Here is a 27,698-nt window from a genome sequence, read left to right on the forward strand (position 1 = left end):
AAGTCCTGCTTAAAGCAGAAAATTTTACTTCATGCCGTCTAACCATGGTTTGTGCGACTTATCTGAATGTTAAAATTTTATCAGAAGAAGGGAGCAGGGGTGTAAATGCATTCAATTGAAGAGAGAAGGTAACCATAGGATATCTATGAATTGGTTTCTATGCTAATCTTGCTATTTTGGGTAAATCTGAAAGGAAGCATCCTGCTGATAAATGCCTTGGTGTTACCTCGCTTTGGCAAGAGCTTCATCAGCAAGCTGGTTCATGTCTTAGTTTCCTGTCTTATGACAGGGTGTGGGAAAACAGCCTTGAAGACCTATCTAAAAGATGGGTCCTGACACTCCAGATGCTCACGAGAGTCACAATGGAACTCAGCAGCCATTGTTGACCAGAGGTTATACCCACACTCTGTTTTGCACCAGACTCCTGGAAAATCACCCTACAGCTCCCGCCCAGGCATGTTGCAGAGATAAACAATCTCCATAAAGTTCCGTTTCATCACCCAACCTGGCTACTGAACTATATGTCACAGTTTTAAAACTCAGTCAAGATGAAAATGTTCAGCCAAGGGGTTAAGATGTCACTCCCACATCTAACAACCTGGGTTAGGTCTCGTAGTGGACCTCTCCCTCCGGCTTCCACAAAGCAGAGTCGGACAGGTGGCAAAGAGCAGCCTGGCCGGCTGAGTTCCTACCCTTCAAGTCAGAGATCTGCATGGTGTTCCTGTCTCCCAGCTTCGGCCCTGGCCCAGCCCCCAGCTACCACACCCGTGCAGGGACTGAGGAAGCCAGCCTATCAGTAGTTACTTCTCTCACTCTCACTCTTCTCTCCTCTCCCCCAGCTCCTGACTCTCTCTCCACTCGCTCTCCCCAAATAACAACATTTTAAATCAGTCAAAATCTTTCAACCAGGAATAGCAACTCCCCAGTCCCACTCTCTACCCCTGCGATCTTCCAGCTCTCCTTGAATAGTGGCCTGGGATAAGATATGGCAATCACCTCATCAGCCTGAGACAGCCCTCCCCAGGGTTCCACAAGGAGCAAACTTAACATTCTGGGCCCAAGGATGTGTTCCCAGTTTGCAAATTGTTTCCTTAAATAGACTCCCTTTTGTCCTCAATTCTCTTCTAGTGAATTCTGTTGCCAATAATAACACATACTAAATTCTACCAGACATGGGTTCTGGAACAGAGTTATACTGGCTACACTTTAGGGTAATGAGGCAGGAATGAGAATGTTACAATATATCAACAGAATAATAACTTCTTTACAGGATTCTAAAAAAACAGTCCTAAAAGTCACATAGAAAACTAAAACATCCAGAAAAAGAGTCATTTTGAGCAAAAAAAAAATTTTTTTTTAAATCAAGCTGGAGGCACTATAATACTTGATCTCAAGGTATACTATCAAGCCATAGTAATTGAAGCAGCATGGCACTGACATAAAAACCAGCACAGATGCAAAGAACAGGAAGCCCAGAACTCACCAAGGAGCATACAGCTAACTAATTCTCAAGAAAGGTGCCAAGAACATACGCTGCAGATACAACAACCTTGTCAAAACTGGACATTTATATTTAGAAGAATGAAATTACATCATTACACCTTTCATTCTATCCAAAAACCAACTCAAAATAGATCAAAGAGCTAAGTTAACGACCTGAGATTATGAGATTGCTGGGAAAAATGTAAGAGTAATACTGTAAGTCACCATTGCCTTTCTGGATAAGACCCAGGACACAGGCAACAACTGCAAAACAAGACAAATTGAGCCATGCTGCATTCGGGAGCCTCTGTGCAGTAAAGGACTCAAATAACAGAATGAAGAGACAAGCCAACATAAGGAGAGCAATTCTACACAAGCTACTCACCCAACAAAGAAGTAGCACACAGAATACAGCAGCAAATTTGAAAAGTCTTCCACAACAACAATTCAATTTAAAAAGTGGCTCAAAGCACTGGATAGTTTTCAGAGCAAACAAAAGTGGGCAACAAGTATGTGGAGACATACTCAGTATCGCCAGCCATTCAGGAAATGCAAAACAGCTCCACAATGGCATTACCGTGTTGCATCTTTCAGAACGGCAGTTATCTACAAGACTGAGAACACCAAAGGCTGGTGAGGAAGTGATGTGAGGGAATGCAAATTAGTACAGCCACGGTGGCAAACAGGAGGTTGATTTCTTTAAAAACTGGAGATGAGACAACAATATGACTCAAGAACCCAACAAACGGAGATAAACTCAAAATAAATTTACTGTGTTAAAAAAAAAAAACAACTGCTCCTTCACATTCAAGGTTATCATTCACAAAACACAAAACACAGATTCAACCAAGCAGAAGTGACAATAAGGATATACACACACACACAACAGAATATCACTGGACTAAAAAAACAATGAAATGCCATCATTTGCAGTAAAATGAATGAACTGAAGAACATCATGTTGAGAGAAACAAGGAAGGCATAAAGACAAATGCCACATAGTCTCCTTTATGTGTGAACACTTAGAAATTAATTGGGGCATAATGTGTTTGTCACTGGAGGATAAAAGAAGCAGGCAGGATAAAAGTTGTTGCACTAAAACAGGGGAACCTGGGTGTGGCTCTTTAACTTGACAAACAGACTAATGGGGGATATTAACAAGGGATGTTAACAGGGTACCTGAGATTGGCAGGATAGGTGACCTCTTTCTATTACTACTTAGTGTTCTTTATTTTGTAAATTTAATACTATTCTGAAATAAAATTCTTTAAAAATACAAACACAGTGAGTTTAAAATTATGCAGAGATGTTACTTCAAGCCACTCACTTAGGCATCAATGGCTAGAGTATACCATATATTCCTGAAGTTACATAAGGAGGACGAGGCACTGAGCTGGTTCTAAATTGAGTTGGAAAATATTTTTGAAAAATAAAAAAAAAGAATAAACAAACCCAAAAACCTGCACTCTCAGTTTTTCCTGGAATTAATTTGAATTTCTTGGCAAATGATAAACATTAGAAATGTCCATAAATAATGAAAAGGGAATCCCATCTAAGTATTAGAGACTGCATCTGGGATAGAAACAGCACAGAACCCTGTGGACATCAGTCTGTACTGATCTAGGTGCAACGATCAAACCACCCAAGGGACAAGGGAGGGTCTCCAAGTGAGCTTGTTCTGACAGTGCAACACCTCTGCAAGCAGCTCTGCTTGGGCACCTGCAGTGCAGGGACCGGGAGCTCGGAGGAAAAGGGGAGCCAGCAGCAAACCAGTGAGAATTTCACTCTCAGCCTCAAGGAGTTCAGATGAGTTTATCCTGAGGGTCTTGGAGGGCCATTGAAGGACTTTACCCAGGGAGTAAATAAGAGCCTGGTGGAGCAATTGAACTGAAGTCAAGTGCTTTTCTTCTGGTACTTCCATTTACAGTAAATATTAGACAGTACTCACCCACTAACAAAGAAAATTTGATCGTGCTAAAGGTCAGAAAGCCAGCCCACACTATTTTCTCAGCACGTGTAAGCTAACACTTGCTATTATATATTACACACAAGGGCATTAAAAAGTTCTTTACAGAGGTATACTAAACATCTTAGCATCTCTACAAACCATATCGCATTAACATCCCCATTTTATAGACAAAGACATAGGAAATGGTAGGTATTCAATTGTGCACGATCACACAGCTCCCAGCGGCTGAGCTCAATTCCCCAGTCCCACATGGACTCACAGTGACAGGACTTCAGAGCTACTTCTGTGTTTTAAATAGGTCAAACCTTCCTGTTTCAGTTGCTTCATCTATCATGTAGACTTTCCCTACTCTAGCCAACGGGATATTTAATGAATCGTGCGGAATCGGTTACTGCCATGACAGTACCATATCCAAATGATTATACAATATTTAACATAAGGGCTAGAGTGTTGGCTTATCGGGTAAAATTGCTGCCTGTAGCAGCAGAACCCCATATCTGGCACCAGTTTGAGTTCCAGCTGCTCCACTTTAGATCCAGTTCCCTGTTAACACACCTTGGAAAGCAGTGGAGGGTGTCTCAAGTGATTGGTCCCTGGACCACAGGAGATACGAAAGAAATTTCTGACTCCTAGATTCAGTCAGACACAGCTCTGGCTGCTTAATGCCTTTGAGAAGTGAAGGAGCAAATGAAAGATACATCCCTCCTCTCTTCTCTCTCTCTCTCTCTCTCATTGTGTGTGAGTCACTCTGTCTTTCAGACACATAAAGTAAATCTCTAAAAAAAAAAATGCCATTCTGTTCAATAGGGTAAAAAAAACCACACAAAGCATACTGACTTTCGATAAGAGACAAAAGTGACCTTGAGGCATGTGGGGAGCAAACCTGCACTGCACATATTTCTCTCTGTGTCTGTTTCTGTATATTTGTGTCTCAGCAAATAAAATCTAAAGACAAAGTTCGATAAGTCCATGTTAAAAATGAGTAAAGATCTCTTTTTTAAAAAAATACATATATATATTTTTTTTCCATGGACTCTTTTAGTCCCTTCTGAGAAGTAGTGTTGTCTAAAAAATTAAATTTTCTGGGTGTCACAAACTAGGATAAAACTCTATTTTCCAAACACCTCTCTATTCCCAATAGAGGACTGGTGACGAGCAGCAGACAACACTTACCAGAGAACAGGTTCCTAAGGGGTTCCAGGGTGTGAACTAGGTCTGGGATCAAGTCTGTACTGAGCCTGAGAACTTTATAGTATGTACACCAAGGTAACAGGGAAAAACAGGCAAAAAGATACAGAACACACACTTTGAAATGGAAAGAGGAACTGTGCCGGAAGAGATGTCCCCTCGTGCTCCTGGGCTCCAGATGACGGAAGCTTTGTCATCAGGGATAAATCAGTATGAGAGGGTAAGAACACCAGCAATCACTCAGAGGTTTATGAAAGGTAAAGACTGGAGCTGCGTGAACGTGAATGGGACCATATGATTATGTGTTTTTACTTTCTTTCCAGTCTGTGAAATAAGCCATTACTTGGATGGTGAAGGTCAGAGTGACCGCGCATCTCTGGAGGACAACAGTGACCTCCGTAAGAACACCCTGCCAGGACGGCGCTGCTGTCAGCCTGCCGGGGTTTCACTGCAGGCTCCTTCCTTCTCAGATATGAAACCCTGACATGTACTGTAATCACTGCCTGCCTCACTGTCTCCTGGTACAACAGAGAAGAGACGATGATGGCAGCTGCAATGCTGTTGCCCAGGCTTGTTTGGAGGAAAATAAGAAGGCACTTAAAGCAAAATGTCAGTACCCCATGTGAGCGCGATTGCTCCTACGGGTGCATACACACGAGCACACAACAGGCACATATGTTGTACAAGCTTATCCAGACACGGTGCATTTCAAACTGCCTTACGCTCAAGTGTGTTTCCCTATGTAAAAGAGAAGTCCTCACAGAATATAACTATTCTGAAAATATAAAAACTCAGTTGCAGTGCCAAATCATACTAATGCAGCACATAACTCGTTTAACCAAAAATTATGCAAGGGTATTTCAGAGTGATCATGAAAAATGGAATTAAGCCAAGTTTAACATGTGGCACAATGTTTAAACCCATCTATGTGAGGGGCTTCAAAAATTTAGGAAAAATTCATATTATCAAAATTCCACAGATATCCAAACGACTGGTAGCAAAATAAAAGTATCTTTGAATTTCAGTTTTCCACAAATTTTTCAAGCTAAACACAGAAGTGTAAATTTGCAATTTCAGGTATGTTTCAGAAAGCTGCTAAGGATTTGATCCTCCACACTTCACACATGTAGTGTGTGAAACGTCAGGTCACAGTGATGGCTTCCGCCTACCTGCCTGGACCCGACGCCAAGCCCCTCACCCAATCTGTGTGTGTAATCATTACTCTATTCTAAAATATTTTTTAAAAGAAAACCAGTATCATACAAATCAAGAATTAAATACACAAAATATCTGAAGATAAATCTGGATGTGTCCATGGCTACTATAAACATCTGCTTTCTATCCATTTACCCGAGGGAGATGAGGCCCAAGGCAATGTTTACAAGCCAGGCCCCTGCAACAGTGGTTTCCCCTTGATTTCCTAATCAAATACTGCATTCAATACTACCTGATGAAGAAAACTGACAGAAAATGAAGACGATTCGTGTGCTGACTTTGATTTTGCGAAGTCTGGTGGAAAGTTTGCAATTCCTTCCCTGAGAGTGCCTTCCCTACCCAGATGCCTGTTCCTCCTCCCATTCAAGAAAAACGAAGTCACACCTCCAATCTCCACAGAAAACAAGAAGAGAACGGCGGGGACAATGCTCTTCTGTGTGCACACTTGGCTGTATGTATTTTACTACGCAACATATGCACATCCCTGCACCTCCCCAGCAGCCTACGAATGTGCCTTAGCAGTCACCATGTCCACTGTGAGGCATGGCAGGTGGACGGCTCAGAACCACACCATCACTCGCGGAAGAGAGCTGAGTTCAGTCTTTACACCTTATCTGTACTGCCAGAGACAAAGCATAATTTTCCTGAAGCTAATATTAACCTGCAGGGCTCTCAAAGGGTTAACAAAATCCGTATCTTTGTTAAATTTCTAAAATTAAGTTATTTTCATATTCCTTTACTTACAGGAATTCCTCCAGACAATGTAAAATCTTTCCCAATTTTTTTTTAAAGATTTATTCATTTTTATTGCAAAGTCACATCTACAGAGAGGAGGAGAAACGGAGAGGAAGATCTTCCATCCAAAGATTCACTCCCCAATTGGGCCACAGCAGCCAGGGCTGAGCCAATCCAAGGCCAGGAGCCGGGAGCATCTTCCAGGTCTCCCAAGTCATTCTCACTGCTTTCCCAGGTTACAAGCACAGAGCTGGATGGAAGCGGGGCCACCAGGATTAGAACCGGTGCCTGTATGGGATCCCGGAGCATGCAAGGCAAGGACTGTAGCCTCTAGGCTACCTTACCCGCTGGGCCCAATCTTCCCAATCTTTGTCCAACCAGCAAAGTGTTATTCCATGTGTGTCACCCATCCGTCCCAGGTTTCTTTCACCCCTCCTCAACCTACATTTGTGCAACACTTTGCCAATCAGCACAGAGACAAATTAGCTGATTTTTTTAAGTGCATAAAAGAAATTAGCAAAAACAAGAATGTGTTTATTTTGGAATTCCAAGGCCACTTTTTTTCTTTCTTTCTGATTTTTCTGTAATTCCGTTGCCTAATTCTCACCTTACGTCCCAGGGTGAAATCAAAAACTGGATCCCAAATTTACAACGTCAAGGTCACTCTTTAGTTCCATGGCTGTGAGTACTGCTGCCCCCTCCCATCCTTCCTTCAACAGAAATCCACCAGGATGGTTTCAATCTTCGGACACACTTATTTCCAAGGACCCAGGAGTGCTTCCAGTCTTACAGGGGCTGGCTGTACCCTTTATAAGATTCAGCCCCACATCATCACCACCACTGCCTACAGGGACTGTGCTGCGTGACAAGAGAATCAGCTTGCAGTGACTCGCCAAGGCTGTCTCTGTCACCTTGCCTGCTAATAACTCGGCCAGGGTTTAGGGAGAGACAGGCGTTTGGCTCACAGAGCAAGCTCCTGCTGTGGCACTGCTGGGCTGAGCTGGTGCCAGGAGGATGTACCTGCTGAGCTTGTCTTTCCCTAGAAGAGACATTAACGAGCATCCTGGACCAGGAAGGGACAGCCAAGCCACGAAGTGAGCTGTCTTGTAAGCAAGGCACACGTGGCAGATGGCGCGCTGACCTGCTGTACTTCTGATGTCTGAATTAAGTCATGATCTATTGAGTAAGAGCCCGCTCCACTTCATGAGCTTCTTAATACCCCACTGGAAATGCATGACCTCCTGGACGCGGGTGGAACCTGGCATGCTTAGGCGCTTCCGTACCTAACTCCTGCTCACTGGAGCTGGAAGGTACAAGGGCGAGAGAGAGAACGAGGGAGCTGTGACAGATGAACACAAATGTGAAAAAAAAAAAATTAAAGGGAAAAAAAGATACTATCCATCTAAAAAGAACAGACTGTATTTTCCTTAAATCTTCCAATACTTAGCCTGAAACATGTTTCCAAGTAGGAACATTTTCTCATAAAGCATATGCAAAATATTTCAGGCTTCAGGTTTTGGCTCTTAAAAAAAAAAAGGCCATGTACTGAACAAAGCTGTGGGCCCAGTTTTTGCAGGAGTGCAGACAAACGGATGGCTTCAGAGGACAGACTGGGCAGCCCTCCCACAGCTGAAACCCAGGGAGAAGCATCACAAACGTATCTCAGAGACGAAGGCTGCGCAGCGAAGCCGAAGGGGAACAACCCAATTCAACAAACCAAAATGAACCAGAGGGTTTTTGTGCTTCTTAGAATTCTTTTTTTCTTCCGTTTGCGTGTGTGTGTGTGTGTGTGTGTTTGTAGGTGTGATTTTTTTTTTTTAAATAACCTAAAAACAACACTCAAAAGACTTCTCTTAGTACTGGCTTTGTACAACTGTTAGGCATCAGTTCAAAATCATATTAAAACAAAATGTCAGGCTTGCCAAGATGCAACTATCACACCACGGCTACCCTTCCTTGATCGGCACCGACCCAGAGCACGTAGACCAGAGCCCACCCTCCCAGCCTGCAGGCTGCTTAGTAAATGCCCTACACCTTTTGCCAGGAACACTAAGTCTCTGGGAGATGCACTGGAAAGGAGGCGTGACCCAGATTTCAGTTGTGCTCAACAAAGTTCTGGATGCTCTGTCACAGTTTAAGAACTCATTTAACTGACAGGACCACGAGGGGAGTTCAAACAGTTCACGGAAAACAGAATGAAAACATGTCTGGATGCAGACACCTTCAAGTCCACGCAGTTTGTTTATAACTATGCACTTCCCAGGAAGACTAAAATAATACACAAGCTGATGGCAGCATAAAGGCTGTGAGACCTCAGAGCAAAAGAATCACTACCAAAAAAAATTTTTTTTAAATGTTGAAAAGAGAGCAGAATCTGCCAGGTTTCCTTTCAGTGAAACACAACGAAGTGGTAGGGCACAGCTGAGACACACACGGCTTTCAGATCTGCCAGCAATGTCTAAGCAGCGGAAAGGACTCTTGGCTTCTTCAGATGGCTAAAGTTATTTTAAAAAGCAAAACGTTCTACTCCCATTAATGGCAGTTAATAAATGTCATCATGCCAAACCTTAGAGCCTTTAAAAAGTCCAAGTGGGCACCTAGTAAATCACTGTTTTATTTTATGACTTTGTAACACCTGGAATTCTCATTAGGAATGCTAGATGAAAAATCTGAACTTTTAGAAAAGCAAAGGAACAAGACTACAAATTACTACTCATTTCCAAAAAGCACACGCAAGTGTGACTTACGGAGCTGTTTCTATTGGTTTTGTATTAACGGATTATATCAAGTTAGAATTTTTACAATAGTGAAAAATCACAATTGAATTTCTCCATTCTTCACAAAATTAGTTAATTGAATTTGTTTTAAACAATTCAAGTAAATATTACATACTCTGAGAATTTTAAGTTAGATTCATACCTTTATTTTTGAAAATAAGAATAATTAACCAGAATAACTCCACTCTTTATGTGAAATCTGTTCTGTGAAAACAAATACTGCACATTTCAAGCAAGTTTCAATATTCAGGAATTTGGAATAATTTTAACATCATTAAGGCTTTTTTGAGAAATGCTTTTTATTACAGTAATAACTTGCATATGGTAAAATGGGTTATCAAAACTGAGCTGTTCTTCCAAAATTGTAATTCTTACACTGCATCCATTTGGCCTTATTCAGACACTTTAGAACCATTTCATTAACTCTGAAGAAATAAAGTTCTGTCTGAAAAGCCAGAATGTTAAAAAAAAAGAAAAAGAAAAGTATCATGTAAGTGTTTTTGAAAGCTTAAAACCAAATACTTAAAAATAGGTCATTCCTATTTTGAAAGAAGCCTTTTCAATGGAACTGGTCATTCTGCCAAGCTGTTCACAGCGAATAACCGTCAGATCTCCCAGTTTTCCGTTTGCTACACAGCATTTCAAAACTGTCAGCGCATGGGGAACTCGCCCATTGCTCAGCTCCTTCCCATGCAGACTGCATTTCACTGCAAAATCTCATTTTGTTGACTAATAAATAGAACTGTTCGTGTTTTTCTTGACAAGATGGACGTTCCCAAATGTGTACTTTGATAGCCCGAAGCCCTCCTCTGCACACCCACCTTCATGTCCACAACTCCACAGGAATGTTGTGTGATTGGGCTGAAATCATATGGGGGGATTTTTTTCAATGAACCATCATCTAGTGGACCGAATATTCTTTTGAGGAAAATTTGACTTATCCAATTGATTATATAAATGCCAACCAAATGCCCCCCCGTATGTATTGAGCCAAGACAGCACAGCAGAGCCATCCGGCTCCTCCTGAACCGTACAAACAGAGATAACACACAGGTACAAATCTCTCCAAAGCTCCATGAAAACAGCTCACGGGTTTAGCTCCCACAGTGCTGTTACAATCACGGGTCCCAATGCTTGAAGAGAAAAGGTAAATGTGGCAATATATTTTCAATTATTAGTGAGCAAACCTTGACATTTAAATTTCATTGGGTTTTGATGCTTTATGAAAACTACTGTAAGACAATTTCAAGAATGCTAAAACGTCAAAATCTTCCAGAAGTAATTAGATATTCCTGTTAATTTAAAATAATTCACTAGTCATCTGTATCTGCTCATCTGAATGGAAAAACATTGTAAAAACTGATCAATACTTTCACTCTTCACATTGCAAACAGCACGTGCGGTTCAAATCTTAAATGCCGCTACACTTAGTTAACAGAATCACCAACATTGTTCGATTTTGTTTTTACCATCAAATGTAGAAAGGCTTCTTCCAGAGCAAGGAGAATTTATTAGTCATTCAAGCAAACACATGCACTCTAACTAAGGCGATTTCAGAGGAAGGGTCGGTCAGTCTACACACGCCCAGTGGCCACGCTGCAGACCTGGGCACCTGTATCCACAGAAAACTCTACGATGGCATCCTAACATTTCATGGAAAGATCCCAAAGCCACTTGCTCTAAGTGAGCACCTCCTGTGGAGTTAAGGAATGACAGAAATAACAGTAAATAATCTAGGCCCAAGTGTAAAGCGTCCATCTGTTTCCCACACTGCTGGTGCTCTCGTTGGACTCCAGTAAAACAGGAACAGTATATCCGGGCGAGACCATGGCGAGAACAGCCTCAATGAGGGAGAAATCCCAGGGTGTACACACAGAAACTGCTCACCCTCTGTCTCACAAGGAAATCACACCACGTTTTCTGAAACTCTGACATTCATCTCAGCCTCAGAACGGGGCAAGCTCCCAGCGCCTCCGCCATCCCACTCGGACCAACCCCTGTCCAGGACATGGCTTATTAAGTAAAAAGCCCAAACTTCAGGGTTGCTTCTGGTGCCAACAACTAGGACTCAAAAGCAGGGCAATGGCTGGCTTTTCTTGTCCAGCAATGTCCTGGTGAGGGAATGATTTCACAGCCCCCTTTCTGGGGAGCCCCTGGACTTACCTAAAAAGAAATGAGTTACAACAGGATGACAAGGCCACAAAACGAAGCCATTTCGTTTTACAAATCTATTATGTGCTCCAATCTGTTTTACGGGCCTGGTCCTATTATAAGGCAAGAAAAACCGTAACACAAAGTCTTTCTTCTCTTCTCCCTGGCCAGGAAAGACATTTACAGTTTTATGATTGTTGTCTCAGCACTTTTACCCCTTGCCATGTGTGGGTGTTTGGGGTTTTTTTCTTTTGTTTTCTCAGAACCCTCAGGTACCACATTCTGAGGGCTGTAAAACATTCCAAGACAAGAAACTGGACTTTTCCCATGCAAACTGCTGACAACTGTCAGAAACCCTTTGCTGGGACGTGGCTGACTTCAGCTTTGAGGAAGCCAGCTTGATTCAAGGCGGGTGAATCATTTTCAATGCAGAGCTGTTCAGCAGTAATTGGCCAAGGGTCCCTGCTGGGAAAAGCACTTGTCAAATAATACTTGTTTACAAATATATCTGTAGACAGCAAAAAGTGGCAGTTACTGAATAACTTCAGGCCATCTCCACAATTCCCAGTACTGGACATGCTCCAATATTAGAGCCATTTAAATTTCACTTGTTGAAGCACTTGTCACATGTATCCTGCCTGGTCAATGAGACAAATCTCTTTCTACTATTCCCTCTGAATTAATCATAATCATGTTTTTCATGCATACTGTTGGGTCATGGTTTCTTTTGCATGGAGTTTATGCCTAATGTCCAACAACTGGTAACAGGTATTTATCATATAAATTTGTTAGAATTCTAAATTTTTCCTCTTGTTTCCAATTCAACACATTCTACTATGAAAAAAATAAATTGCAGCATCATTTCAAGATTCGTGATAAGTGTCTTTTGTTCAACTGCTAATATCTGTCAGTTAAGCTTAAAATGACTGATTGTCAATTATATATGTAATGTTTATTTCTATCTTCATGATAAATCTTTCCACAAAACGAGTCCTCATAGTATCCCCATATATAAATGCATATACTCATGACAGTTTGAAAACCCAGCATGTACTCCTAAAGACAGACGGCACATTGTATGAGATTAAGCTACTAATGAATTCTGAGTACACGGATATCTTTCTGTCCCTGCCGTTTCAACGTTCCTCCAGAAACAAAAACTAAAAACCTCACTCCTCAATATTTTTAAGAAAATTCACAGTATCCTCTTATAAACAGTTTAATAGAACTTGCTGCTCAATTTATAAGGACACCGATACAGAGAAACAAAACGAATGTAAATTTAAAGACAAACACTCTTATGAAGATGGGAGACTGTCGGGCTGAGATTAAAACCACAGCCACTCCTAAAACTTGATTTTTAATCCAGTGTACTCAGAGACCTGTCACCAAAGGGGCTGGGGACAGCAGGCTTGCATTCAAGTCCTGAGCCCCAAGGGGCAGGTGCTGCCGGGTCAATGTCAGATCCCCTGCACCCCAGCTCACCGCCGCCCAAGCTTTGCTACCCGCTCCACCTGCTGGGAGACAGTGATCCACCTGTGGAGGACAAATCCACAGAAACAGCCAGGCCGAGTCCCACCAGACTGGAGTCTCGTTTGCAGCATCTGCCAGCCAGGCTGTGCACCAACAGCTCCCATCCATTCCCTCCACCGTTCCCCTGAGCTCACACCCCAGGCTAGAGTTCCTGCCCAGCGCCACCCTCCTTTGGATTTCACTCCTCCCTCCCTCCCCATCTCATGCCTCCTGCCCAAGACACCTGGAAGGACCAGAAGATGGAAGAGCCACAGGGAGAATGAAGGAGGCACCAGTGAACGGCTCTGGCCACCCTCACCTGTGTGCCTCCCGCGAAGGCCTAAGAGCAGTTCTAAAGAACCCTGCCCCTGCCGTAATACTCGGGATTTCTCGTGCAAAGAATCTAACACGCGATGCAGCAGTGGTCTAGGGCTTCACAAAACACTTTGACAACTTCATTGAGAAGGGAAAATGCAAATCGCTCGGCTTAAGCCTGGGAGTTGACATTAATAGGCAGGGCGTGAGAGTCAGAGATGTGTACTTCCCTCAGCATTTTAACCCAAATCCGGAGGTTCCAGGCAGAAAGGGCCAGTGTGAGTGATGAGGAGTAGGGGTGGGGGTACTGGGGCGCCCGCTGGGCACTCGGGGGTCTTTGGCCGCCGCTTCATCTATTCACTCTAGCGTCCTCTTCTGCCCAGGGAACTCCAGGAATATCTTTAAGGTTCTGAGCCCCACTGCCCCAATCCGAATCCCTATCAGTCCACGGGGTAGGGTTTTCGGGACCGTTGCGGAGGGGTGCCAGGATGAGGGTTAAGGGGGCAGTTGACCCGGTAGCCCCGACCTCCGCCCCACCCCACGCCCCAGCCGCCAGTAGCGCTGACTGCGCCCCCAGAACTGAGTGAGCTAGACCCTCAAGCTTTCGGGCGGTGGGTTTGGTTTGCGTGGCGGCACGGGAACCGGGCCGAGGGCCCAGCATCTCTCCCGGAGCCTGGGGTGCAAGGCACAGGTGTTGCGCGCGCTCGCCCGGTCCTTCTCTCCTGGAGCGCCCCCAGGACAACCTCCAGGGTTCCCGAAGAACCGGCTGTGCGCTCCGGGACGCCGCGTGAATCACGCAAGTCCCTGCTCTCCCCCGGAGCGTTCCAGCTACAACTTCCCCGCAGCAACACCCCGGCCCTCCGCCTGTCCTATCGTCGCGTCCCACTTTCGCTCTTTCGTCCACATTGGACTGCAAATGTCTTGGAGCACTCCCACACACAACCCCCAAGTCAAGGGCAGCAGCACCGCGGGGCTGCTTCTCCGTTCGCCATCCGAGAAACCAAAGCACGTGCCAGCCAACCACCCCGGAATAGCAGCTGGCGATGCCCTAAATCACTGCGCCCACAGCACCCAGCCACCTCCTACCACGTTTCCTATCACCGTCCTCAAATAACGGTTCCTACAAGCCCCACAGCTCCCAACGTTCCTGTCGCTGCGCCTCCAACACTTCCCACAACAGGCAGCCAGAACTGTCACTTCCCCCAGGCACCCTCCCGGAAACCTAGCCGCACCCAACATCGCGGCGCGGGTCCCAGCCTCCCCTCTCCGCCTGGCTGCCGGGCCCTGTCCCTGGGTAGGTCGGTTGCCCCGCGCCCCGTAGCGCATGTCAAACAATACAGTAGCCTGGGACTGGCAGAGAAGCAACGCCGCGGCCCGAGCAAAGCACAGGGCGGGCAGGCATGGTAAGGTGTAGTCCTGGGCCCCGAGTCCGGTGCGCCGCGACCCACGCTCCCAGGCCCCGCCTCGAACCTCCGCCGCGGGTCGCCGCGGGTCGCCGCGGTCCCCACCCCCATCGCCCTACCTTCGTTGCTGGGGCTGGCCAGGAGGGTCCGGAGCGCGGCGCACAGGAGAAGGCACGTCCAGAGCGGGGCCCTGCGAGGTGCGGAGCAGCAGCCGGCCAGGGATGTGCAAGGGCCGGGGGTGTCGCCGCCGCCGCCCGGTGGCCGCCGGCGTCTCGCGGCGCGGGGCCCTGAGCCCCGCATCTTCTCCCGGCCTCCTCCGCCGCGGCTGTCCCGCGCGCCTCAGGCACGGTGCCCGCGTCGCAGAGGGGGCGGCCGAGGCTGCCGCCGGTCCCCCTCGCGCTTCCCGGGGTCTTCCGCCTTCCGGCGCGCGGCTCGCGGCGGCTGCTCCAAAGGCGGCACGCGCGGGGGACGTGGAGACGGCTCAAGTTTTCGTGGGGTTCGCCGTCCCCTGCGACGGGCTTCCGAAGAGTCCTAGGGGGGAAGCCGGTGCGGGTGTCCCGCGCCCCGCGCCTCCGCCTCTCCACACTTTGTCAGCGTCTTGGAGTGGCGCTGGGAGAGGCTCCTTGCCGGTCCTCAGAGCTGAAACGGACCCGGGCGAGGAAGACAAGTCATCCCAAGTCAAGTCGAAATGCCCACCAGCCTCCACCGAAATGGAAGGGCAGCGAGCAGGGTGGCGAAAGGTCCAGGGAAAGGAGCGGGGATCCCGTAGGCGCAGGAGAACGAGAGAGAGGAGAGGGGCGAGCGCAGGCGACGGTCCCGGGAGCTGGCCGCGGCTGCAGGCGCTGCGGGCGCGGCGGCGAGGCGAGGCGGCGGGCGGGAGCGCCGAGTGCGCCCGGAGCGGCTGCGGCGCCCGCGGCGCGCGGGCAGGCGGCGAGTGCGCGGCCGCCGAGGCGAAGCGGGAAGTGCACGGCCACGCCGCGCTCCTGCTGCGCCGCCGGCCCCCGGCCTCCCCGCGCCGCCCACTCCTCCCCGCCTCGCCGCCCCTCCCCGGCTCCCCGCCCTCCGCCGCTCCCGCGCTCCCGGGTGTCAGCGGCTTAGACGGAGCCCCACGCCCACGGAGCGAAGGCGTCTGCAGGCAGGCTGCCCGGGTGAGTGTTGCCTAGCTGTTTCCGGGCCAGGCGCGTCTTTCTCTCCCCCAACCCCCAGAGGATTGGAGCGAGGCTCCTGCTGACGACGATGCCCGGGAGGCCCGGGGTTCCCGGGAGGCGGCGGGAAAGGCAGCTCTGGCACAGCCGGGAGCAGAGAAACCCCTGGGCGAGCACCTGGCCTGTTGCCCCTCGCGGGCGTGGAGCATCCACAGGGGGGTGGTCGCGTCGCTGCGGATCCGTGGCCAGTTGCTTAAACACCCGCGTCTCTCCCTGCTTCTCTGAGGACTTTTCGGCGGTTGGAATGCAGTAAGGACTCCACCTTGCTTCCAGAAGTAAATCGCCTGGTATCTAAAGCAGAAGTCAGGAGCTCTTTGAGAGACATGAGGATTTGTGCTATGCCAAGTACTCATCTCATGTGATGATCCCATTCACTTACGGGTTTCATATTTTAGAAACTGTATGTCATGCAGATACGGGCCACTAATTCCAGTGAACGTAACTAGGGTCAAATGATTTCAGGCATTTTAGAAATTGGATTATCATAACTATTGTTATAACTGCCTGTGTTATGTTGCACCGAGAGATTTCCAAGTGATTAAGAGAAATAGTTGGAACATTAACGTTCAGTGCTTCAACTATTTTATACCTTCATTTCCTGTACTATTTCCCTCGAATTTACTCTTTTTTTTTTTCAAAGACACGTACCTGGAAGGATTTTATATTGGCATTTAGCAAAGATGGCAAAGAACGCTTCGGGAAAGATGGGATGGTAGAGGGATGACATCTCCCTTAATTTGGGGGTGCAGCAACCACTACAAAGGTTGCGCCCTTCACCTCCCCCCGTATAGCCTGGTCGCCTGGCCAGCTTGGAATGCCCAGGCCCTTCTGGAATGCATCTTTCACTGTCCTTAGCGGATGACATTGGGTTTTTTTTTTTTTTTTTTTTTTTTTGTCTAAATGTTCACAGTAAAAATGAAAGGAGAAAGCAACAGTGATGCAATTTTGTGACGAGGTGGAAGCCCAGCTTTGATTTTTCTTTTTTTTTCCTGAAATGTTTTGGCACCAGAAATCTGAAAACAGCTTCTTTGTATTGTGATGGGCTCCAAATGCGTGAGGCACATTCAGAGCAAAGGCAGGGGATCCGTCTCCCAGTTTGGCAAAGAGCCTCACAGTGAAATGGAAAGTTAAAATTTATGTTGCTATTTGAGGACCGTTCAAAATGGAAGCCTCCCTCCTCCCCTAGATAGTTGAGTTACTTAAAAATATCGAAGCAGAATACTAAGTAACACATCTATAGCCTAGGAATCTGTAATACAGTCACGGGAGGCAGAAGGTTCCTTCTGCAGGCCTCGGTTTTCTCATCAATTAAGGGAGGGGTTTGCAAAAGATGAGCTTAATTCCATATTCTTTGCATTTTTGTGTTACTCTCCTGCACTTCTCTCTTCGATTTTTTTTTACTACAAAATACTCCAACTTCTTCAGCCTGAAATTTCAAACACTTTGTGCTACAAAAAGCTTCTACGAATTGTGAATTTTGTTTCACAATAAAATTTCCAATTCGGTGATCCCCTAAAGTCAAGGGGGTTTTATATGCCAGTGCAAGTTACAGAAACTCTGTCACCCCCAAAATATTTAACATCTGCCCCCTGGGCTCCCCAGTGCCCTCCTCTGTGATACCCAGTGCCCAAGGAGAGTCAGCTATGCAAGGTTAATGCTTTTTTTCCCAGAAAAAAAAAAGATTTAGATTTCCTCCTCCAAATATTGTGCCTTATGAATTATGTCAGTCTACATAACGCCAAAATTCTGTGAATGACATACTGGTGGGGTTGTGCACATATATATCGTGTATTTATTTCTATGTACAAAAAGAATTTAAATCAAAGCTATCAAAGAAACCCTAGGACCCCATCCATGTGAGCTCCAAGCCCAGATCGCTGCCTTGTTAAATGATTAAGAATCAGTAATGCAACAGCCTTTTCATTTTTCCACTGTCGGTGCCAGCCCTAGTTCTCCTAGCTGTTTAGCAGCATTTATTGCAGACCTTTGCAACAGTCAGCTGCTGCAAGACGAAGCCCCAGTGGTGGCAACCGAGGTCAGTGTTTGGTCTAAGGAGGGTTAATCTAAGAAGGCACTGAGAATGTCTCCGGTGCACCTCAGTGTCACAGGAGACATTGCACTGGCCGTGGCTTAATCTGGGCTTGTAAACCCTCTCGGTGCACCTGCAGGACCTTGGCATTGACAGACACGACAGATTTTTTTTTCTCCCTTTTATACTCACCGCTTTGCATAGACAGAGGTTGTGGTTCAGTGTTGAATGGGTTGTCCTAGCGGGTGCTTTGGCCTTAATGCCAGGAAGTACCTTAGGTGCCAAACTTCCTACAAACGAGGGCTATTCAGAGGAAGCTTGATCAGGCATCTTGGAAGCTCACTCACTACTGTTGTAAAACACTGTGCTGCAGTTAGCTTGAAAATATTAAGAAACCGGAGCATCTCTTCACTGCATTCAAAGTGAGACTACAAAGTCTCACAGAAGACTGGCCGGTGTTTGCTAGAAGTCTGCTATGCCCAAAGCTTTCGGGGATGTTTCTAGAGCAGGAATTTTAGTTAATGCTGGTGTATCAGCCACATTGCAACTGGTGCCCTGTGGTGGTAATTAAGGAGATGAGGCAAGGTGACCTGAGCAAGCTCACAGCTGGCTCGAGGTCCTGGCTCTATTTAAGACAATTCTAATGTATTGGAACTGAACACTAAAGTTGAGAGTTGATTACCTCAAAATTCTGCATCAGTGAGACTAATAATACATTAACATTTTCCACTTTTTCATGTTCGTTTAAATCCACGAGTTACTGAACAAATAGTAGAACACAGAGCAAATATGTAAGAGAAAACAAGAAAGTAAGCATCATAAATACATACAACTTGAGTCTCATGCACAAAATTGTGTACTTTTGTGCACAGTGGAAGCAGCAGATCAAATCGAGGTACTAACAGGAGTGAGGTCTGTGATCAGATAGATGGTTGGCACACTAACAAATGGCCCCAAATTCAGGTCATTCATGGTAATACACAGAAGCCGTCATCTTTGTAAGAAGTAAATAGGACTCCATCAAACCCAGAGCATTTTGCCCTAAAATGTCATAAAATAGCAGTTTTTACATCGATGCTTTAGCTGTTTATCATATATAATTGCATTCTCTCTTTGGGAATATTTGATGAGAAAGCAAGCAAAATCGTAAAATTTTAACCCCAAATAGGTTGTTATAAGATGCTCTAGTGAAGCTGTCATGTGCCCCAATGAATCAGTTCTTCAGGTATGTGATTTCTTAAAGAGGATTCATGTTTGATGACGTAGCTTTGATAACTATTTTTATTCCAAAGGTAAATGTTGATGAAAATTTAGCCACTGAATTTTGGACACAAAACAAATTGTTGTAATTTTTGTCTAGTAAAATTTTGTTTCATGAAATACAAGAATCCCTTCTCTCATGTAATGACCCATATTTTTACCTGTCAATATAAGATTAAATTTTAGACTAAAATTTATGCAGAAATCCCTTGGGTATTATTTAGTTTTAAAATAATTATTATCATTTTGATGAATTAATGAGAGTTTGAGATTATACATTATTTTATTTCAAATGTATTGAGTTTTTTATTCATTGGACCTCCCTACAAGTGCTTCTATAAAAATCACTAGTATTTTTCTGTTCTATATGAACACTGAGGACAGACTGAGATCCTCACAGCGCTCATGATTATTAATAGGAAGGTTTGTGGCAAAGAAGGAAGAACAAGATGTTCAAATAAATTATAGTGAGCCAAAGAACCGTAGTGGTTGTCAGCGTTGGTTCATGCCTTCCCCATTCCTTTAACGATTCCATATGACAGACATCGCAGTAAGCATGCGTCGAGGATGCTGTCGCTTACAATGAGCCAACTTGATTTGCCAGAAAGTTCTGTGGTCATGATGTGTCCCCAGCATCTTGGACAGCAATCGCTGCGTGTGAAAGTGTGGTCACTGAAGCGGTCAGAACTCTCAGGACTGAAGAAGTAGGAAAACTGTACACAGAGTCCCATGATTCAAGTGGCACAAGTGTGAGAATGCAGCCACCGCCTCTTCTAGCCTGTCTTCAGGACTCCGGAAGCACTTGCCAAAAGGCTAAAAAAGAGCGAGGCTGTACCATTTCACACATTCAGAGACTTGTTAATTCAACTCAGTGTCTTTACTGACTTGAAACTTCTACCTCTCCCATTCCTACAAGACGTTTCATAATGTAACTAGCTCTACTTTACAAAGGGGTGGGGAACAGGATGAGGTAAAGTATTCGTATGGATTTTTGACAACTATTGATTATGAAACAAAATTAAAAATAAATGAAAGCTGTTATAATTCACTTATTCTTATATTTTCTTGGGAGACGCTGAGCTAAAATAATTTTGCAGAGTGATTTCACAATGTCTTCTGCTGCTGCTAAAATATGGGTGATTTCCGATCCAGTAGCTATGCTATGTATATCAAATATATGTGAAGAATAATCTAAGCAAATGAAAATGGGCTAAATTATTAAACAATGATATTTTAGTAGACCGGAATATTAATATTCAATTGCAAAAGGTAAATATTTTAGTCTACAAAGTAGAGATTTATGATTTCATTTCAATGCCTGAGAGAATATGTATGGACTAAAAAAACCACTCTGAAATAGTGAAAGAAAGGCATAAAAAGAAAAGTCCTTTTAAGTTTTGAAAGACCCATTCCACTAATATAATATTTGCATATGTCTGGTGAATAATTTGCATTTATTTTTTTACTTTGGACATTTTCTGTAATAAGCATTCATTGAATAACAATACAAAAATGCAAGTAAAAATTTCTCCTGGAAATGATATGCCCTCTTTACACACACACACACACACACACACACACACACACGATAGAAAAGGAAAAACAAAAGAAGAAGGAAGAATGATAGACAGAAAATAGCAGATGAGGGCAAGCAAATTTATATTACTATAGATGAATAAAATGAAATTTAATTGAGTGAACCTTTGCTCTTTCAAGAAGTAGGGAGGCCGTTTTGTGACTCACTTGTCTCTCACACAGCCGCAGTTCCATGCACTCAGATGCTGTGCGTGGCACGACTTCGCTCACACGCCTCGGCTTTCAGGACATTTCCCCCCCTGTTCTCCAGGTCCCTCAATTTGATGTCATTCTGGCCCTGTTTTCCTGCTGTTTACTTCACAATTGATCACATCCATCTCCCTTTGTTAGTAACATGTAGGTATCATACACATACCATTTTTTTGGAATTTTGAAAATTATTATTATTATCATTTTATGATACAGTTCCATAGGCTCCTGGGATTTCCCTTATCCCTTCTCCAAATCCACCCCCACCACCTAGTTCCCCTATATCATTACTAAAAGTACAGTTCTTCATACACAGTCATATGTCATATGGGGGCATGGACTATGGCAGAGAGTCCAGCATCCTATTGTCAAGATACACTAAGCAGTTTCATTGTAAGTCCATCTTTGGAAGTGGAGATGCATACTACATTGTATCCTCAAATCTGGATATGAGAGTCTCCATTTCACAGTTACTGTACATCCCCTTAAATGAAAAACCACAATACAAAATCAACAATAGAAAAATAGAAATTTACAATGCCATGAATTTAAATAACATGTTACTATATATGACAGTCTCCATTACACAGCTACTATACACCCCTTTAAAGGAAGACACAAAACAAAATCAACAACAGAAAAAAAAAAGAAATTAACAACACCATGATGTTAAATAATATTCTACTAACTAATGTGTCTCTGAAGAAATGAAAAAGAAAATCAAGAACCTTCTTAAAGAAAGTAATGCTACTCTATGATCTATGAGTCAGTGAAGAATTTATACAGAAGAAGGTGTTTTGAAGAGATGAAACTAACAAAAATCAAAATCTATGAGATACAGTTTCCGCTGATTATTGTTGGTGAAATGTGTCTCCTGTGGGCAACAAATAGATGGTTTTTTAAAAATTCAGTCTTTTAATCTATGACATTTGATTGATGAGTTTAAACCGTTTACATTCAGGGTTAATGCAAATAGGTAGTAATTCGGTCCTGTCATTTTAGCAATAGGTTGTTCTTTGATTTAGTCTTCTATTGTCATTTTACTGGGATGTTCTTCACATTTGCCTTTGGTTTTGATGGGTGCTATTCCTCTTCTCTGTCAAGAGAACATCTTGAAGTAGTCTTTGTAGGGCAGGTTTGGAAGAGGCAAATTCTTTTAACTTTTCTTTACTGTGGAAGAACTATATTTCATTTTCAAAAATGAAAGAAACTTTTGCTGGGTATCTTATCCTGGGCCAACTTTTTTTTTTTTTTTAGAATCTGGAATATGTCATTCCGTTTTCTTCTGGCCTGTAGAGTTTCCTGTGAGAGGTTTCCTGTGAGAGGTTTCCTGTGAGTTTAATTGGCATTCCTTTATATGTCAATTGGTTTTTTTCATGTGCACATTTAAGTATATTTTCTTTATGTTAGATTGAAGAGAGGTTGATGATCATATGTCTTGGTGAAGATCTCTTTTGATCAAGCCTGTAGGGAGTTCTGTGCCCCTCCGGTATGTTGTTTCTCAATTCTTTCTCCAGATTAGGAAAATTTTCCTTTATTATTTCGTTAAATATATCTGTAAAACCAGTTTCTCTTTCTGCATCTTCTGGGTCTCCCATAACTCTTATATTTGGCCTCTTAATAGTATCTTTCAATTCTTGAATACTTTTTTTGGCCTGATCCAGCTATGCTTCCAGCTTTTTGCTTGCTTCCCCCTGGTGACAGGAAATATCTTCCAATTCTGAGAATCTTTGTTTTGCTTGCTTCATTCTATTTTTGGGACTCTTCACTGTACTTTTAATTTGCTCTACTGTGTTCTTAATTTCTGATATATCTGCCTTAATTTGCCTTATTGCTGCTATTGCTTGTGCAAAATATTCCTTAAATTCTTTGAACTCTTGTATGTGCTTCTCATTGTTGATAAGAAGCTTTATAATGACTTTTTAAAATTATGTGTCCCTAATTTTCTCAATTTTTTCCTCAGTTAACTCTGAAGTTGGCATAAGATTTTGCTCTTTTGCTAGGGAGTCTTCAGTAATATTCATTGTGCCTTTGTCTCTTCTTTTGCTCTTGATCATTGTACTTCTGGTTAGCAGAGTCTTCTCCTTGGGGCCGGTTTCTAAGCTGTGTCACCCACAGGTCTACAGTTTAATTTTACTTATTGCAGTTGGTACACAGCTTCTTGCTTGCAGCCAGTTGTGTCACTCCCTCCAGCAAGCTCCAGGTCTGGTTCTTATGTTAGATTTCCACCATGGTCTTCATAGCCCCAACTCCTGGCTCACCAGTCTCCACCTCCTATGATACCATGCTGAGGTTCCACTGTTGTCTCTGCAACCTTTCTCCCACTTCCGGTTGGAGCAGGTCCCAGGATTAGGGAGACACCAGGTATCCTAAATAGGTAGGTTGTTGGTGGCGCTAATCTTGCCGGAACCTGTTAGACATTAGGTCTGGATGCCACACTGACCTATTTTGACCCATAAGATGCCACAGTCCGTATTATTTTCCTGTGGGACCAGTGCAATCCACTGAACTCGGTGAGTTCTCGTGACTTCAGCACATGCGCAGTTCACTGTTGTCCCTTGCAATCCTAACTTTGCCCATGATGCACAAAATGGCAACTGACATAGCACTACTAGAGTTCTTGATCTGCTGCCGTCAGGTCTGAGGGCAACCCAGACCTGTCTGGTGGATCCTGTAGGATGCTACGTTGATGCAGTTCACTGAGTCAAAAATGAATTCACTCCCAGCTCAGTTTATGCTCAGTCCTTTTCCTTGTCTTTGCCTCCTTACACAAAATGACACCCAATTCGGCTCTAGGGGGCTGACCAGGCTGTGAAATCTACCCTGTTCTTGCACTGCCCATCTGGGATCTGCTGCTCTGTCTCTGCTCCTGGTCAAATCAACCAGACCAGCAAGATGGACAGTTCTTTGTCTGGGTTCACCTCCCATGCTCCCAGGGAAAGTCCCTTCCCACCTGATTGCTGGTGGAGTTCCGGCTGCTAGTGGAGTTTAAATTGCCCACTGTGAGCTGAATGCTGCTGGATCATCAGTCACTGCAACAGCACACTGTTGTGTCTGCTGCTTTCCTGTGTCTGTCAGTCTCTAGGTACCCCTCTGCTGTTGTTCTTTCCTCTCCTATTTCCTGGAATGTGCCCTCTCTGCTTCATCTTGATCAAATGTTTCTCCATCTGTTTAAATGTTTCCTGACCCTATTCCGCCGTCTTGATTCTCCCCCAACATACAAATTTTATACAGAAAAAAAAAAAAGAAAGTAAAAGAAATAGCATTTGACCTTTTGAGGTTTTGTCTGAAAGTTTGTCATCTGAGGTCTCCCAGAGATCACTTCTCATCACAGGCTTTGCTGCTATCCCTTGCCTGGATTCCCTCGCCCTCAAGGAACATCCTTCACCCTTTGTGCCTCAGTGCTCACCCTGACATTCCCAACCACTGTGCTCCATCTGCCATTGCTATGAAGCTAGGAAGCGTATCAGAAAAGGGATTCATTTTAGGCTCACGGTTCTTGAGTCCAAGGTTAAGGAGCTATATCAAATGATGGTCATGTAGGGATCATCTGGTAAAAGACGAGGACCACAGAGCTCCGGGTATCAAAGCAGCACTGCTGAATCATATGAGCCTCCCTCCATCTCCCCATGTGATCCTAATCCACTCCCAAATTTCTCCAATTAGAGAAGTAATCAGATTGCTTCTTAAGATCTCACAATGGGAATTGTATTTCAGTCATTTCAGCACATGAACCATTGGGGACACATTCAAGCCATTTCTTTCAGGAAACCCTTGGCCCAATCTCTTCTAAGAGGGTTCCAATCACAGAACCTCAGCCACCACAATCCCAAAAATTCTTAAAGAGCCTCCTCTAGTTTTGCGGTTCAAGAGGGAGCCAACCTCCAAAACAGTTCTTTTTGCTTTGTTCTTTAAGGTGCATATCACAATTGGTTAGTTATATTTAAAGTGCCATTGGATTTTTGTTTTTAAGTCAACTGACAAAAATTATGGCTTCTCTGGAAGAACACCACATTTTGAAAGCTGAGTATTGGGACAAGCATTGAATTTGCCTGTTAGGAGGTACAGACTTACAGGCCTTGGAGTTGGCATGCCTCACAACCTGTTGCATTGCAAAGCCTGCCTTGGGCAAGCAGGGCCACAGCAAGCAGGATATTGCGGCCAGAACATCCCATGCAAAGCAAGCGGAACAGACCCTCCACCGTTGTTCCTGTTCAAATCATTAGTTCCTCCCCTGTTTCAATATAGATGATTAGTTCCTCCCCTGTCTTAATGAAGATAATTAGTTCCAGAAACCACCCCCTCCTCCTCTCCTCAAGAAGGTATATATATGAGGAGTAAAATAAAGGACATGAGCGCTCTTCTCCAAGTACGTGTGCCCCTGTGTTTCTTGCCAGCAGCCAGGGGGCCAGCAGTCCTGCATCCCCAGTCCACCCTCAGGGTTTGAGCGTTGTGTCCTGCAGGCTAGGACATTTGCCCTTGTGTTTAAATCACCATTTGTGATGTTTATATTTCATCATCCCATACTGGATTGTCAGATTGGACACTGATTATCGGCTTACGATCCATCTGCCTGGTAATATTGCCTGGAAAGCCATAGATGCTGATTCATGTCCCCAGGCACAGCTGTGACTTCGTTCTGCTGACTTCGTCCTGGCCAAGACCTGGCTTTCGCAGATAGCTGGGAAATAACCAGCATTCAGAAAAGCTGTCTTTATGCATTCATCTCTGTCCCTCTTCCTTTCAAATGAAATGAAAACAAATTTGAAGAAAAATGTGAAAAAAAAAACCCCTACGTACGAATCTTAAATCCCAAACCCAGACGATGGTTTGGGATATACCAGTAGTTCTTTTTTTTAGGAGTCAGTTTAGTTATTAAACTCATAAAAAAATTAAAGCATATATTATAACATTTCTATTTAAAATACTAAACAAAAGGTTTGTTTGCCAAAACAACAACAACAAAAAATGTCTTCTTCCTTACCTTGAGAAAACATATCCCAGCATTACTTGTACCTTAGGATAAGTTTCTTTCCATGTTTACAAAGTGTAATCAACAATGCCAAAAAAGACCCCCTGTGGTCTTTTTAAGGTCAAAATGAAACAAGTTCCAAGTTCTTGCTCCAGGGCCTAGGCGCAGTCTCCCTGGGGATTTACATGTGCGGAGTCCAAGCACTGCAGCGTTGGCCTGCCTCCCAATGGAATGTGAGCACAGGAGAGCCTTCAGAATGCAACGGGACTTGCTCTTGTAACATCATCATTTCTCTTAAGGTTTTTCCTGTCAGAACTATTTTTCTTCAAGAGAGTTTTTGGTCAACATTTTGTTCTGATATAATTACAAATTCACAAGATGTTGCAGAGAAATGCATAAAGTCTCACGGCCCTTAAATTTCCCAAAGTGTTAGCATAAAATCAAAATGGACATGCACTGTTTACAGAGTTCATTCAGATTGCAACAATTATTCAACCACTCTGTGTGTATGTACCTATGTGTGTGTACACGTGTGCCTGCGGTTTCTTACATGTGTGTCCCTGATAAACCATTAGGACACTTAGGATATGGTAGCTGCGCTGTCACTGCTAGAGCAGTTATTGTTGTTGTAAGGAAATACCCAGTGTCACCCGTTAAGAGGGACAGGAGGTTTATTTAGCTCATCATTTATTCGCCTCACCAAGGTCAGGCAACCTTCTTGGTGGTGCAGTCCCCATGTGGCCCCTCGCAGCACTTGGCCAAGGCAGGGAGCACGTGTCAGCCTCTAGCTGTGTGGGTGCTGGGGCAACATCAGAGAAAGCCTCCAGGACTGGATCATGAGTCTGCACCCTGGGGATCTAATGGAAGCCGGCATGTCCCAAAGGCCCCATCTCTAGACAACATAATTGGATTAATTTCCATTCTCCTTATGTCTTCTCGTTATGACTTTAGAGTTCAAAGTCTTGTATGAACTCGGGAGCCAAACCATTCATAATTGAACCAAAGCACCTGCAGTTGTCCCTGTTGTTATCCCTTGAAACCCACACAAACATGAACAACTCCCAATACACACACACACACACACACACACACACCCATCGACCCTGAAAATCAGCTGATCTATTGTATACTTTTTTGTTTTTACAGAATTTACACAGGTAGGAATCTATTAGAAACTTTTGAGATTAGCTGTTCCACTCAACCCAGTTCCTTGGAGCTTCACCCGGGTTGTTTGCATGTCAGCAGCTCAATCCTTTTTAATTGCTGAGTAGTATTCCACAGTATGGGTGTACCACAATTTCTTTACCACTTCACGCATGACAGACATTCAAGTGGTTTCCAACCTTGGGGTAGGGTAAATAAGGCTTCCATGAACATGTGTGCTGTGAGCACTGGTTCTTATATAAAAATGGGTCATCATCTCCGTAGGAGAAATGCACTAAAGTGGGATTGGTATGTCAATTTTTATCATCAGTTTTAAATATATGTGCTTACTGTTATGTCTGTTTTACCCCCAGATTATCCAAAAAGAGCAGGATGTGTCACGCACACTATTGTAGTATATCTTTCTAAAAAAGAAAACATTGAGAGACATAAAAATATTTAACATACATGCAAAACAAAGTTAAAAATCTGTGAAATAGTAAATAAAAATTTTAAAAGCAGATTTCAGAAAATTGAACATACACGCATTTTAGAAA

The 27,698-nt window shown here is 44.1% G+C and overlaps 1 protein-coding gene across 6 annotated transcripts in view; it reads right to left on the reverse strand.

Annotated features, from left to right (window-relative positions):
* The window catches only part of EPHA5 (EPH receptor A5), a 325,738-nt gene extending 310,661 nt beyond the window's left edge, over positions 1-15,077 (reverse strand). For 3 of the 6 annotated variants that reach the window (XM_040967112.1, XM_040967110.1, XM_040967113.1), the window contains exon 1: positions 14,867-15,047. In XM_040967112.1, coding sequence (XP_040823046.1) covers positions 14,867-15,047 — 181 coding nt within the window. Of the gene's footprint in view, positions 1-14,866 lie in introns of all 6 variants that reach the window. The other 3 variants (XM_040967111.1, XM_040967109.1, XM_040967114.1) reach the window with 2 other exon arrangements.
* Between the last annotated feature and the right edge of the window lie 12,621 nt (positions 15,078-27,698).

Source organism: Ochotona curzoniae, unplaced genomic scaffold, assembly GCF_017591425.1.
Source record: "Ochotona curzoniae isolate NIBS_2020 unplaced genomic scaffold, NIBS_Ocur_1.0 scaffold_4506, whole genome shotgun sequence".
In the NCBI taxonomy this organism is placed as follows: domain Eukaryota; kingdom Metazoa; phylum Chordata; class Mammalia; order Lagomorpha; family Ochotonidae; genus Ochotona; species Ochotona curzoniae.